This window comes from Amia ocellicauda, chromosome 6 (assembly GCF_036373705.1).
Source record: "Amia ocellicauda isolate fAmiCal2 chromosome 6, fAmiCal2.hap1, whole genome shotgun sequence".
In the NCBI taxonomy this organism is placed as follows: domain Eukaryota; kingdom Metazoa; phylum Chordata; class Actinopteri; order Amiiformes; family Amiidae; genus Amia; species Amia ocellicauda.
Genome location: NC_089855.1, coordinates 21001928 through 21017051, shown reverse-complemented (window position 1 = coordinate 21017051; position 15124 = coordinate 21001928). Strand labels below are relative to the sequence as shown.

At 39.8% G+C, this 15124-nt stretch overlaps 1 protein-coding gene across 1 annotated transcript; it reads right to left on the bottom strand.

The window, feature by feature from the left end:
- Window positions 1-6703: 6703 nt before the first annotated feature.
- Window positions 6704-15037, bottom strand: lacc1 (laccase (multicopper oxidoreductase) domain containing 1). The gene is made up of 7 exons (XM_066706639.1): window positions 14898-15037; window positions 13494-14062; window positions 12863-13044; window positions 12153-12318; window positions 11135-11357; window positions 9365-9548; window positions 6704-8644 (listed from the first exon to the last, which is right to left on the bottom strand). The coding sequence occupies exons 2-7, from the start codon at window positions 14053-14055 to the stop codon at window positions 8636-8638; spliced, it is 1326 nt and encodes a 441-aa protein (XP_066562736.1). The 5' UTR covers window positions 14056-14062; window positions 14898-15037; the 3' UTR covers window positions 6704-8635.
- Window positions 15038-15124: the final 87 nt, after the last annotated feature.

Sequence of the window (15124 nt, the reverse complement as noted above, 5' to 3'; positions counted from 1 at the left end):
AGCTACTCCTCTAGTACACTGACAATGCATACATTTCCAACCAGGAATATTATAACATGTTTCAATAATAATAATGATAATAATGCCATTGTGTTTTTGAATTTTGAATTAAGCTCCGCCTACTTCTCCCAGCACACGGAGTAAAAGCCCCATACAGGGTGGCTGTTGAGTGTGATGCCCTATCTTGTGCACTGATGTTTCAATAACATGGAGAAGGTCTCCAGGCAGGCGGACACAAAGAGAGCAGACCGGGGCCGAGAACGTGGTAATGAGGCAAATGATCCCAGACAACGAACTGGTGTCTCAAAACACACAGAGAGGCCTCTGATATGAACACAGACACACCTTTAATTAAGAAAGAACAATGGAGGGAGCTGTCAGAACTGTCTGCCGCAGTCAGCTGAAGAGCTGCCGGAGCGGAAAGTTAAATCGCTGGAATGGAGCCCTTCAGCAAAACTGGCAGACTTGGCTGCTGCTTGCACCCACAACAGGCTGCAATCTCACGCAAACGGCCTGCCGCGCTGGGCACACTGGCGCGCTTTTTCCATCCTGGGTGCCTGATGTGTACTCCTCTATTCTATTCAAAACAAAGCAGCTGAGGCGTATTTTTAGTCACCTATTGCGTGATGAGAGATTTTCCCCCCTCCCCCCAGGGGACAGTGTGTCTGGTTTCACTACTGTTGTTGTGCAGGGAAAGAGATGATCCACAGTGCAGATCAAACACACATCTTGCCCATCCCAAATGCTTCCCGTTCTTACTATTACCATTGCTAGGTGTGCGCTTTATATGAAGATTAGTCTCGCGGCCTGTATTTTTCAGTTTAGTACATATATAGTCGCATTTCCTAAATAAAAACAATGTCAGCATTTATCAATTGCTCTGAAAAACATTTGCAAAAACATTTCCTCCACTGTACATTGGTTTCTTCATGCCCCAGGTTAATTGAGAGACTTTAAGTCGGTAATTATTTGCTCACTGTTCTGCACTGCTTGACGGGTCATGTAAGTTAAATGTTCCTGTCTAAGGGATTAAATAGTATTTAGTCATTTTCTGATCAGCAAACATTGGCCTTCGAATTGTACAGTGAATATACAGAATGAGAGCCAGGGAGTTGTAAGTACAGGAACATGAACATGTCCCACCTCCTGCTGATGGTGGAGGTACCTGAATTCACACAGCTGAGCTGTAATCCTCAGGAAAAATGGGGTGGGGGCATAATGGAACAGAGGGGAATACAGACAATTAAATTAATCAAGAAGTAGGAAAATACATATAATAAATAACCCAACAGAAGACTAATTAAAATGCAAATCTGGGAGATGCAATTATTACAAAGGCATGTCCTGGTGGGGGTGGCTTGTAATAAGTAACGGTTTTCTTCTCCTTCTCTTCTTCACATTCTGTTCTGGGAATATTACACCTCATGTTTTTTTAGGTGGGTACATACACATGCATACACTTAATTATACATTTAAGCAATATTTAATTCCTATAGTATTATATACTCTAATTCCTAACTTAGCCCAGGTTGCCATGTCAGTTCACACATATCTGGAAATTCCTCATAATACCTTAATTATCAAAAAAAATCAGTAAAGGGAAACAGATTTAGCCTGTTCGTAACAATTCGTTTAACTTCTGCCATCTGGGGACACACCATTCTTCTGTGTATTCCGTGCTCAAACTGCACCACACTCGTATGTAAAGAGTTGACACGCATTGTAGCATGCAGACCACACAGCCTTGGACCAGACATCACCAAGCCACATGCAAGGAAGTGGTGTGAGGCGAGCTTGACGTGACGTGATATGGCATGACAGTTTATCACTGGAACCCACCGTTGTTTGGAGCCAAATTAGTTTGAGATGAAGAGGCAGAATAAAGTTTCATGAGTACCTTCGCCCAGACCACCATATGTACCATATTTTCTGATAATCTATATTCATGTTTTGAAGAGGGGTTGGCATAAACATGGAAGTATGACATGGACACATTTGATCACTGTAAGGTATAGTGTTTTATATTGCTGGGAAAATACCTAATATGACCTTCAATCTTTGCTGTATGTTTCTGTATTCTGTATAATAATTAGATCATGTTGTATTTAGATTGTGATATTCTAGTAAAGGATGCATGTTTGCTAATATATTCTATCCTCCTCTAAGTTTTTGTATGTATTATTGTTCGTATACAACTGTGTAAATAATAGCATGCACAAAAACACTTTCCTCTGCATCCTACATATGGTGGTCCTCGTGAGATATTGTCCTTATTCTGCATCTTCTGTGTCCATCTCATCAAAGTAGGATTTGGATATATATATATATATATATATACACTCACCTAAAGGATTATTAGGAACACCATACTAATACTGTGTTTGACCCCCTTTCGCCTTCAGAACTGCCTTAATTCTACGTGGCATTGATTCAACAAGGTGCTGAAAGCATTCTTTAGAAATGTTGGCCCATATTGATAGGATAGCATCTTGCAGTTGATGGAGACTTGTGGGATGCACATCCAGGGCACGAAGCTCCCGTTCCACCACATCCCAAAGATGCTCTATTGGGTTGAGATCTGGTGACTGTGGGGGCCCGTTTAGTACAGTGAACTCATTGTCATGTTCAAGAAACCAATTTGAAATGATTCAACCTTTGTGACATGGTGCATTATCCTGCTGGAAGTAGCCATCAGAGGATGGGTACATGGTGGTCATAAAGGGATGGACATGGTCAGAAACAATGCTCAGGTAGGCCGTGGCATTTATACGATGCCCAATTGGCACTAAGGGGCCTAAAATGTGCCAAGAAAACATCCCCCACACCATTACACCACCACCACCAGCCTGCACAGTGGTAACAAGGCATGATGGATCCATGTTCTCATTCTGTTTACGCCACATTCTGACTCTACCATCTGATTGTCTCAACAGAAATCCAGACTCATCAGACCAGGCAACATTTTTCCAGTCTTCAACTGTCCAATTTTGGTGAGCTTGTGCAAATTGTAGCCTCTTTTTCCTATTTGTAGTGGAGATGAGTGGTACCCGGTGGGGTCTTCTGCTGTTGTAGCCCATCCGCCTCAAGGTTGTACGTGTTGTGGCTTCACAAATGCTTTGCTGCATACCTCGGTTGTAACGAGTGGTTATTTCAGTCAAAGTTGCTCTTCTATCAGCTTGAATCAGTCGGCCCATTCTCCTCTGACCTCTAGCATCAACAAGGCATTTTCGCCCACAGGACTGCCGCATACTGGATGTTTTTCCCTTTTCACACCATTCTTTGTAAACCTTAGAAATGGTTGTGCGTGAAAATCCCAGTAACTGAGCAGATTGTGAAATACTCAGACCAGCCCGTCTGGCACCAACAACCATGCCACGCTCAAAATTGCTTAAATCACCTTTCTTTCCCATTCAGACATTCAGTTTGGAGTTCAGGAGATTGTCTTGACCAGGACCACACCCCTAAATGCATTGAAGCAACTGCCATGTGATTGGTTGGTTAGATAATTGCATTAATGAGAAATTGAACAGGTGTTCCTAATAATCCTTTAGGTGAGTGTATATATATATATATATATATACACACACACACAGTGAAACACAGGTGTTTTATTCACCCCTTGCCATTTAATATAAGCTATGGTTTATTCCCCACCCCTGGAAAGTTCGGTATCATTCATTCCCAAGTCTTTTTTTAAAGTGATTACACCCTTTCAATAGAGTATATGTGTCCAGCTTTGTGTTGTAGCAGATTCATTTTAATGACCCAACAAGGCTGACGTTTATGTGAGTTACACACAGCGGGGCACACAATCCAGCGATCGTGTGGCTGCTGAAGCCAATGTGAAAACACAGGCAGGGGGCAGTTTAACAGGCAAAGAAAGGAAACAAATAGACCCCCAGCTGCTATGGAGTTACAAGCTTTGACAACTTCTTGCACACTTACTTACATCAAGGACAGGGTTTTAGCATTAGGAGATTAGGAAGTTAAGGACAATCTTTTATTTCAAGCATGTTTACACAGATATCTATCTGATTCATGAGGAGTGGTGGATAATAGCCCAAGAATAGAAGATGGGACTATTTTATTAAAGTAATCAAATAAGTAACTTCCTCAGAATAAGAAAGATAAAGGAGTGCAACAATGGGTCTCTTTAAATCATGTCAACATCTGCAACTCTTACTCTTTACTGGTGTGTAGTGCAATCTGTAACAGTCTGGGTGGGTGTCTGTTCACTGCAGTTCCCTATAATGCAGTTCCTACGCTGCTGGTCTTGGCTCGGTAGACTTTCTCCTCCCTGTAGACAACAGCAGGGCAACACTACTAAATGACTCAGCCTCCTGGATTGTATTTCTTCAGTTTCGTGACTGAATACTGCCGTTCCTTTGAATCCTCAACTGCCTTCCATAACCATTTCATACAATTACATAAGCCTAAAAATGTGTCTTGTAAGGTGCATCCCCGTCTAAAATTATGAGTGTTTAAAAAGCTGCCAAGTGATAATCAAATATGGGAAAATGAAGACATAGCCTGTGTAAACACCTACAGCTTTCAAATCTATACATGATTTGTACATGAAATATTGACAGGTCTGTCTTATAACGTCAAAAATAATGATTAGGCAAACAAACAAATAAGTAAATTACATAAATGCGTAAAAGAAGGGTCATAGCAAATGGACCTTGGACAATTTCACCAAAGAGAGTTAAACGAAATACAGCAAGCCTTTAGAAGATCTGGAGTATTAAGAAACCACACAAAGCCCAGCCCAGTTCCGCACAACAGAGAGCTATGGCCAAGCACGTAACAAGCACTGCAGAATGGTAACAGTGAATATACCAGCTTACTAATCTAAATCTTCTTCAAAATGGGTTAGTAAGTAAGCAAATAAGTAACTGAACTGTGCATCCAGGTTCCTGTGTACAATGTGGTTAATATAATCTCTAAAACACGTCAATTGCTAATTGGGTTTCCTCCATTAATGTGTGCCATAGAGCTCGCAGAGCCTGCTTCTGTACATGTAACACCACCAACGCAACCACAGACGTCTACCAATATCACGCTGACAGACATTGCCCTTTACATTACCTTTTCACTTAGCAGCATGGGATAACGATTTGTTTGTATACCTAGGTATGTATTTCTAGATTCATTCTTTCATGAGGGGGAAAAAACAACATTCGGACTGGACGAGGACGGCCCGATGGTGAGAAAATGAACAGCTGTCATTTCCCACCATTTAAAACAAAAACTGTTAGGAAAAGGACGTCAAACATTCAGTCTAGCTTTCAAAAACAAATTAACTTCAATAGTTATTTATACCTGCTAACTAAGATCAATTTAATCTCAGTCAATGCTGTCCATGTTGCTATATTTGTTTACCTGCTGTACTGCCATGTGCTGGACACTCTGGTGTAGACTGCTTCATGACATAAGGGAACTGTGACTAAATCTTGTTAAATAAATACAGAACCTATGGCTAGATACACAAAGTGCATCAGCAAGATAAAACTGCAGTCATTAGAGTCATTATTGAGGTATATGTGCTTGTCATATTGAGTCTACAAAGCCTAGCAACACTACAGTTCTGCATGCAAGGAGTGTTCGAAGTTATCTACAATTCAGCAACATCCAATTTAAAGATAAGCAATCATTGTCAGAGAAAAGTCTGAGGATTGGAACGCTAATATAGAGAATTATTTTTAATTGGTCAGTGGAGTCAACATAAAATTAGCACAATCGAGAGAAGAATAAAGCCCTTGATATCCGTTTTAAAGAGAAATGTTATGGTTTTGTCCAAAAACGGACCAGGTTATTGAACGGTTGTCTTTGGAATGATACATATCTAGAAATCAAACTTTACAAATGGATTCTACCAGGCCCCAAGATATGAATAACTCTCCTCAACCTCAGAAGGTTCTCCAGTTCCCATGTGATGAGTGACTGATAGAATTTCAGTCGTTTTTGTATGAAGCCAGACAAACACAATTCATAGTCAAAATAAGGAACTGGATTTGGAAAACATTCCTTGCTTCCTAATAATTTCTGTCTGCTTTAACAGTGTGAACTTCTACTCAGCTCAAAAAGCTTAAATCTGAAACTCCTTTTTGTATTCTCTCAGTTTTTACATTCCCATGGCATTTAACAGCCTTTTTCTCCCACCAGGATTTTGAACAACACATATCTGGGACAAATGTCAAAACCGGTCCTTTTATTTTATTTTTCTTATCCTAAAGCCCTTTCAAATATTTGATCTCTTTACCAAAGGGGTACTTTCATAGAAATTCAACCAGAACCTCAAAAGCAACTTCTACTCACAGGATTCCTCTTGTTCAGTATTCATCAGAGAAAAGATGAATGTCAAAATGTTTAACGGGACAGTTTTGTCTAACTTTGTACACATCAAATAAATTCCCTAACTCCAAACATTACTTGCAGTCATTGCATATATTGTGTGAATGTTCCATGGTGTAGACTTTTGAGTTTATTTTAATTGCATTATCTGCATTTATGCAATGATCTGCAATGATATAATTGTTATATTTGTTAGTTATGAGAACTTTACCATTAGCTGTACATTTACAAGTGTATTTTTGATATTATGGTGTCCTTATGTGTCACTTTACTAATATTATGTGTAATGGCAGAAATTTGGGCGAAACATGATTCTGAATTTTATATGGTTTATAAATCAAGACACATATCACACCAGATGTTTATTATGACTGATAAATTAAACCAACATATTAATGCAAGTACAATTACATATAGTGGTATATTAATGTGCAGTGTAATAGACAACTTACATCAATAATGATCACATTCACAAAACGGTAATTTTCAGTCATGTGGAACTCAGTATTCCAGCTGGCTGATTCAATCAAACTACCTACTAAAGCCATCTGCATATTATCCTCACTACTTTACTTAATAGATTAGAGTCATCACACTACAACACATCATTGAAAGACAGGACTAAACAGGCAGTGGCTTAGTGATTTAATGGTGCGAGAAAGGTCACTCTGTCCTTACCATTTTCAACACCTTTCGTTGAGGGTATTTTCTGTTCTTACAAAATTAATTGATTTGATTTCTTCTCTATTAGGAATCCATGTAAATTATCCATTGAAGAATCCTCTGCTACTAGCCTGCAAATTATGCAAACTATATTATACTTTATATTAATTTGTATCTGTCCAAATTCAAATACATAACATTAACTATGAAAACAAGTCAGTCTCTCTGCAGCAGAGGGAAATATTGCTTGTCCACTTAGAAATACCAGCACTGAACGCTGAACTGTCCTGCGGTCTGTGCCAGGACCAAGCCCAGTTCTGCTGCAATGGTCTTCAATCTGCCAGAGAGCAGAGAAGCTGCCTATACAGCAATGTCTCTCCAATGAGATTCATCACAACTGTATTCCCTGTAACCTGGGCACTTTACACCTAGCATTGCAGATAAAGCTTGTGTTGTGTTTACCTACGACTACTCCATGAAATGTTACTTCCTTAGCTTTGCCAAATGTCACAGCTAGCCTTTGTGATATTGCAGCACTGCTGATAAGCACATAAACCCAATCCAGATAAGTATATTTTGGATATGTGCCTGAACATGATTTATTTGAAGCGAGTAAGCAAGTTGTATCACACACATACATGCAGCAACAGTGACCTCTGCTGGACTGCAGTGGGTAGATACTCCAGGCACAAAAAGCTTGCATTAATGGATTCTATTAGGATTCTGGATTTAATACCCACAAAAATTACAACAGTATCCTGACTGGATTGTGGTTGCCCTGACGCCTGCAAATATCACATAGATTAAATGTCTACAAGTTATTTAGAGAGGGGAGATAATATACTTGTAATGATCATAGATCCTTGTCATGATACATGTAACATGGGAAATAACCAGTCATTTATCGCTGTCACACAATGGGCTGAGCCTTGCTAGGATTTAGTGAATTATATTGTGAGGAGGACCTTGTCAACCAGACAAGCAATAACAATATGTTACTATAGTATATTGTATTGTCATTATCTGCATAATAAATAATGGGTTTCCTAACAGATTATCCTATTGACAGAGGTTTTTTGATTAAATAAAAACAAAAATCATAAGATAATTCATGTGCTACTTTATTTATTATTAATTATATGTATTCATCCAATGCTGGACAAGCACTTGTTTTGGGGAATTACCTACCTATCTGAATAATCATTAGAGTTGATCAGTTCTAAGTGGAATCTGGCACAGTATTATATTGCGTGCAGTTAATTTCCTTTGCAATTAAAAAAATGAATCCCCTACTTGTATTCACAATATAAAAGGCAGGACAAATGAGGTACATGTAGAATTGAGCTTCTTGATTTCTGAGTGAGCGCCATAAACAATCTCCCTGTTTATAGAACATACAGACCTACAGAAATACCTAAAACCTGTAGTCATCATTGCTTTTGCTATACATATTCTTAGACAAACCTACACATTGTAACATGTTCATTATCTTGGTAGGTCTTACACTCACGTGACAAACTCGTTTTTCACGTGAGTGTAAGATGGTTCCACATCTTCCTTTGAGCAAACCTCTTCAGAAGTACAGAATAATCTCTCCCCACATGCAGTCCATTCAATGTCAGTGACCCTGCAGTTGCAAACAACAAGAAAGTTACACTACAAATAAAATAAATTGCAAGCAACACGTTATATTTAGTTCAAATGTAACTAAGTTGGATATTCTAAAACATTTTGTTTTTCATTATCACATGATTATCTCCTTTTTTAAATATGCTCAATGCAAGAAAAATGCCTTCTCACTGGACCTTCAAATCACAATACAGTAATAATGATTGATTAATAACAAATTATCAAAATCCTAACTAGGCCACTACTTACCTGAACAAGTTTTATCATTTTCTATACAACAAGCTTAAAACAACAAATAATGTGCTGGATAGCAACCTTGTACAGCATTACTATTGCATTGCTTATATAGCAGATCAGCTGAAAGACAAAGCCCCTTTAAATGCAGTTGGCCTTTTCCTTTCCACACAGGAAAATCCTTGATTGAACATGGCCAGGATATTGCCCAAGGCTTGGTGTCCCTGAATTGTGTGACAGAATACTCCAGCCCTCCGCTAAATCACTGTCACTGTGGCTGCAGGATTAATTCACTGAGCGCATCCACGGCCCTACCAGCAGACACTTTTTTTATTGCAGCAATTATTTCTAACCTCCTGGAACCTGCTGGGCTAAGAGAACGATTCTGAGTGACTCATGTAAGAGAGAGAGTTGAGCGGCATCATTTACCTTCAGGATTGAAGTGGATAATTATTTACAAATTAATACAAAAGCCATATTTTACCCAATCAGGTCCTTCTTTAATTGATAAATATCCCATCTGTGTGCCAAAGTTGTTTCCATCTCGGACGTGAGAGAAAAATTTGTCAGGATGACAAGATGTGCACAGGGTAAGGTTTTGCCGTCCTTCAGATACACTCTCATCCTGGATGTTGTCAGGGAGGACTCCCCCTCGTTCAAGGAGAACTCTGAGCAGGACAAAAGGTTATTTTATCTTGTGGAAAGCTGTGGGTTTTAACAGTTTCAAACCCCGACCCCTGGACACTTGCTGAACATAAGATACACCCCTTTAACTAAATGTAAATGCTCACTGAAATACACTCACCTAAAGGATTATTAGGAACACCACACTAATACTGTGTTTGACCCCCTTTCGCCTTCAGAACTGCCTTAATTCTACGTGGCATTGATTCAACAAGGTGCTGAAAGCATTCTTTAGAAATGTTGGCCCATATTGATAGGATAGCATCTTGCAGTTGATGGAGATTTGTGGGATGCACATCCAGGGAACGAAGCTCCCGTTCCACCACATCCCAAAGATGCTCTATTGGGTTGAGATCTGGTGACTGTGGGGGCCAGTTTAGTACAGTGAACTCATTGTCATGTTCAAGAAACCAATTTGAAATGATTCGACCTTTGTGACATGGTGCATTATCCTGCTGGAAGTAGCCATCAGAGGATGGGTACATGGTGGTCATAAAGGGATGGACATGGTCAGAAACAATGCTCAGGTAGGCCGTGGCATTTAAACGATGCCCAATTGGCACTAAGGGGCCTAAAGTGTGCCAAGAAAACATCCCCCACACCATTACACCACCACCACCAGCCTGCACAGTGGTAACAAGGCATGATGGATCCATGTTCTCATTCTGTTTACGCCAAATTCTGACTCTACCATCTGAATGTCTCAACAGAAATCGAGACTCATCAGACCAGGCAACATTTTTCCAGTCTTCAACTGTCCAATTTTGGTGAGCTTGTGCAAATTGTAGCCTCTTTTTCCTATTTGTAGTGGAGATGAGTGGTACCCGGTGGGGTCTTCTGCTGTTGTAGCCCATCCGCCTCAAGGTTGTACGTGTTGTGGCTTCACAAATGCTTTGCTGCATACCTCGGTTGTAACGAGTGGTTATTTCAGTCAAAGTTGCTCTTCTATCAGCTTGAATCAGTCGGCCCATTCTCCTCTGACCTCTAGCATCAACAAGGCATTTTCGCCCACAGGACTGCCGCATACTGGATGTTTATCCCTTTTCACACCATTCTTTGTAAACCCTAGAAATGGTTGTGCGTGAAAATCCCAGTAACTGAGCAGATTGTGAAATACTCAGACCGGCCCGTCTGGCACCAACAACCATGCCACGCTCAAAATTGCTTAAATCACCTTTCTTTCCCATTCAGACATTCAGTTTGGAGTTCAGGAGATTGTCTTGACCAGGACCACACCCCTAAATGCATTGAAGCAACTGCCATGTGATTGGTTGGTTAGATAATTGCATTAATGAGAAATTGAACAGGTGTTCCTAATAATCCTTTAGGTGAGTGTAAATGATGAAATCCAGATTTCAAAATAATGGAGATATCAGAAAATTACAGTCTGAAATAGCAGGAACATAGGTACCATTGGCAGGCAGGTTAGATTATAATTCATGTGCAGAGACTCCCAGACTTTGGTCACACACAGAAGACTGTTTTCATATCTTACAACACAAAATTACATAGGATGAAATTTGATTTGTTAATCTTCATGCATTTGTCAGTGTGTTCATATTTTGTTTACCTTGTGGCTAGTCTTATGTCAACATAAGCGGATGACCCCCTGTTCTGGACACAGTCAGGGTGCAATGCACGGAAAGCCTTGGCTGATTCTTCATACAGTTTAAAGCAACATGGTCCCACTGAAGGGCCAACAATAACAACAATGTCCGTAACAGCACTGCCATACTCAGAAACCATTGCGTTGACTGTAGCCATGGCAATCCCCATTATGGTACCTCTCCATCCTGGGAATATAAAATTACAAAAAAAAAAAACAAAAAAAAAATGCAAATCAACATGCAATATTGGATTCCAGAACCCACTGTAATCACTTGATTTTCATTCACTGCCGCAAACAGCTATGACCAGCATTCATCTCTACTGACAGTTTTATCAGCCTACAAGGTCTCGAAGGCACACACAGCACATAACTTGGGTGACTGCATAAGCGTTCATGTGGCTGTTAAAATTAATTGAATACACTAATTACTTCAGGTTCACAATCTGTCAGCTAAACATGACACACATAATGACTGACACTTCATTTTCCTGTGTTGATCGAAAGGAGAAGAGATATTCCTTTAACTTAATTTCACGCACCATGTCTACTGGCCTTACAGCTGCAGCTGACATGGATGAGGCTGCCACTGCTGCAGTTGTACTTTACACCCAGTGCAAAATATTATAGAACTTCAGAATCATTCAGTTGGGTACAGCAGATCATGATTTGTCATCTATTTGTGACCTGTATTACTACCATCTGTCAGAATTTAATTTCCCTATGATTTTAGTTTATGTACCGTTGGACAGCTTCACTGACATTCAACATGGGTTTACTTTACTTGAAGAATGTCACAGAAACACTGTAGGCTTTGCCATTAAGATCCGATTCAAACCTAGATTCTCTAAATGAAATAGGGATGGGAAACTGCTACTTTTGGGAAGGGTCTCCTTAAATCTTAATTCAGATGAAGTTAAACCACTTAAAGGATTATTCTAAATGTCATGTGAATGTATCTCTGAATGATTGTGCTGGTTACCTGAATGGGCCACACCAATGGCCTTTCGGACCGGGTCAGTGAACAGCAGAGGAATGCAGTCTGCTCCGGGGGCTGCAATGACCACCCCTGTCTGATTTGTGACTATGCCATCATAACTCTCAGGCTCCTCTCTGCCTATGACCCACACATCATTAGCGTGATCGGTCTGTTCATCAACAGAGAAACAGAGAAAAAACTAAAAAACATAATACATGACATATTTCCATATTGAGATGCAATGTCTGCATTTTGTTACAATTTTTTTACGACAGAAATGTTGGAGGTTTTAATATTTTAGACTTGTGTATTTGAGCCACGTCATAATGCATGTGACTGAATTCTGAGGAAATCCCCTATCAGCTTCTGCTGAGTCCAGTGTGGTGTGAGGTGATAATATTCAGTTATTCATGATCAGCAAAAGTCATATACACACACACACTTCCGTGATGTCCTTATTCAGGGTTGTGTATACAGCCATTTAGACCCTCTGCTTATTATCTTAATAGACATCAAATCACAATCCATATAATGAAAGCCATCTGATAGCAGAAGTTAGACTGACAACCTTACAGCACAGTACTATATTTCCATATCCTTTCCTTAAGCTGTCCAATCTCATTCTTGGGAGGAAGAACAAAACATGGCAAATGTCCAAAGAATATGCAATTCTTCGTAATTGATCTTGAGTTGAGTCGTGACATAAAGGCTACCTTCACCAGGTGGAACCTCGTTTCATCAAATCCTGCCTCCAGTGCCAGCCGGCGGATGTTCTCAGCAACAACAGATTTGGGATCTCGGCGCTTCGAACTGCTGAAGAGGTTCAGGGAGCTGAGGGTCTCTATATAGGAAATGCCACCTGTCCTTGTGGTGAAACCATGTAAAAAATGATCTCCTGCAGAACAAAAAAAACACACTATTTATATATAGAAAACCAAAAATACACCCAATGAACTAAAAGAAGGTTCTTCAATGTCAAAACAAAAACGCTTCTGTAAAGACGCCAGAGATAAATAACACAAGGATAATTAAATACAAGGATGTATATTAACGTTGCTCAATTCAATATAATTTCTATTACATATGTTAGATAGGACAAATATTCCCGTAGAAATAAGAGCGTGATGCAAAATATATCGGTGTATTATGTTCTTGTAAACATCTGACACATTTTTTAAAGATTCATCAACTGAATGTGTCAAGTGTGTAAAATAGTTTTAAATTCAGACATTTCACTGCACAATCCTGACTCTTTATTTTTTCTATATAACTGTGATGTCTGTTCCTATAGCCAAAAACAAACATTTAATACAGAGAACAAACCAAACAACAGATCCTGCCTACCTGAAATTAAAGGAGATCTCAGGATGGTAATGTCTCCTTTGAGAGCAGGTAGTTGTCTGAGAAAAGTGCTAACTTCCTCTCTGGCATGTTGCAGCTGCTCACCAGTGAGGAAGGTCTCAGTATTGTTTGTGGTGGGGGGATCACTGCCAGGACAGTGTGAATTGTCATACACCACTTCATATTCAAAGCTGTAGACCGCTGTGAACAACAGATCTACGTAGGCCTCCAATGCAGTCTTTCCCTGTGCAGAGGTAATGATTTTCACAGTGCAGAGGTTAGCTTTGTCTATAGCTTGTTTAAAGCAGTACAAGGAGGAAGCTACACATGGCTGGCTCAGTATATGAGTAACTTCCTTAAGGCTGTCAAACTTTTTCAGTAAATTTTGAATTAGGCTTTTGCAGCTGTGGGCAGTAGTTGGGTTGTTCTGGTTGAACATGAGATATACATCTTTAGTTTGCTCGCTTCCTATGATATCTGCTGCCTTGCTTAGGCGTTTCTCCACACAGTCCTCATACTGGAGACAATTATCATGGACAAGATCAACAATCACGGCTTCTACCATGGTTTACCTGAAGAAAGAAAAAAATATACATTCAAATGCAAATAATATCTGAAGGAAACAAGTACGGTAATGTTGATTTTATCCAGGGTCTAAGCACCGTAAGCGTATGTACCCTTTCAACAGAACGTAAGCACATCCTTCATTTTAAATAATGTTATTTAGTTTATTATTATTATTATTATTAATATTTCTTGGCAGACGCCATTATCCAGGGCGACTTACAACATAATTGCAATGTCATATATAATATTATATATTGTTAAATAAACTATATTTATGTATCGTTCATGTCTTTACAGAGTTTGCAGGACATCGAGAGAAGATTTTTCATTGACACTGCATTTGATTTGACAAATAGACATACACTTTCTACACGTTTTGAGCGATTGGTTATATGGCTGACAAAAGTAAACAGACACTATGGCCAGTTCAGACTCCACATGCTTACATACACAATCTGACTGCAAGAGACAACACTATATATCTACATGCTGTAATATCCGAAACATGCATTGACATACAATAGTGTAGAATGGTTTTCAATTCATTTACATATCCACAGGCATACCTGTGCTATGATTAACGGGTATGAACACACACAAAACTAAACTAAAAACTTTAGCATCTAATATGAACACTATTACACCCAAAGTCATAATGTTTCGATGTTGTGTTTCTTACTTTACGCGAGTAACATAAAATTGAACGCCTGTCTCCTTTACTGTGAGCAGGGGTGGTAGTGCTACTTTTGTATTTTCGTATAAGTACTTTTGCTACAGAAAAACGATTGGTACACACGTAGTTGTACTTCTGCTATCACTACCGTGTGCACAGCAACTTACCGGCGCTAGTCCCGCAGCGAGTGCTTCCCGGTTCAGCGACCTGCGAGAAGCGCCGATGCGGCGCGGCGGCCTGTGCGGTGCGTGACGTCACGCTGACGTGTCCGTGCGGACGCCGTCACTGCCCGCACGCATTCGCCAATGCTGGCGTTAGACGCGGCAGGGCGGCTCAGTGGCAGCTTTTCTGCAGCTTCACTTCACATGCAACGGTGATTTCCTCACGTACACTT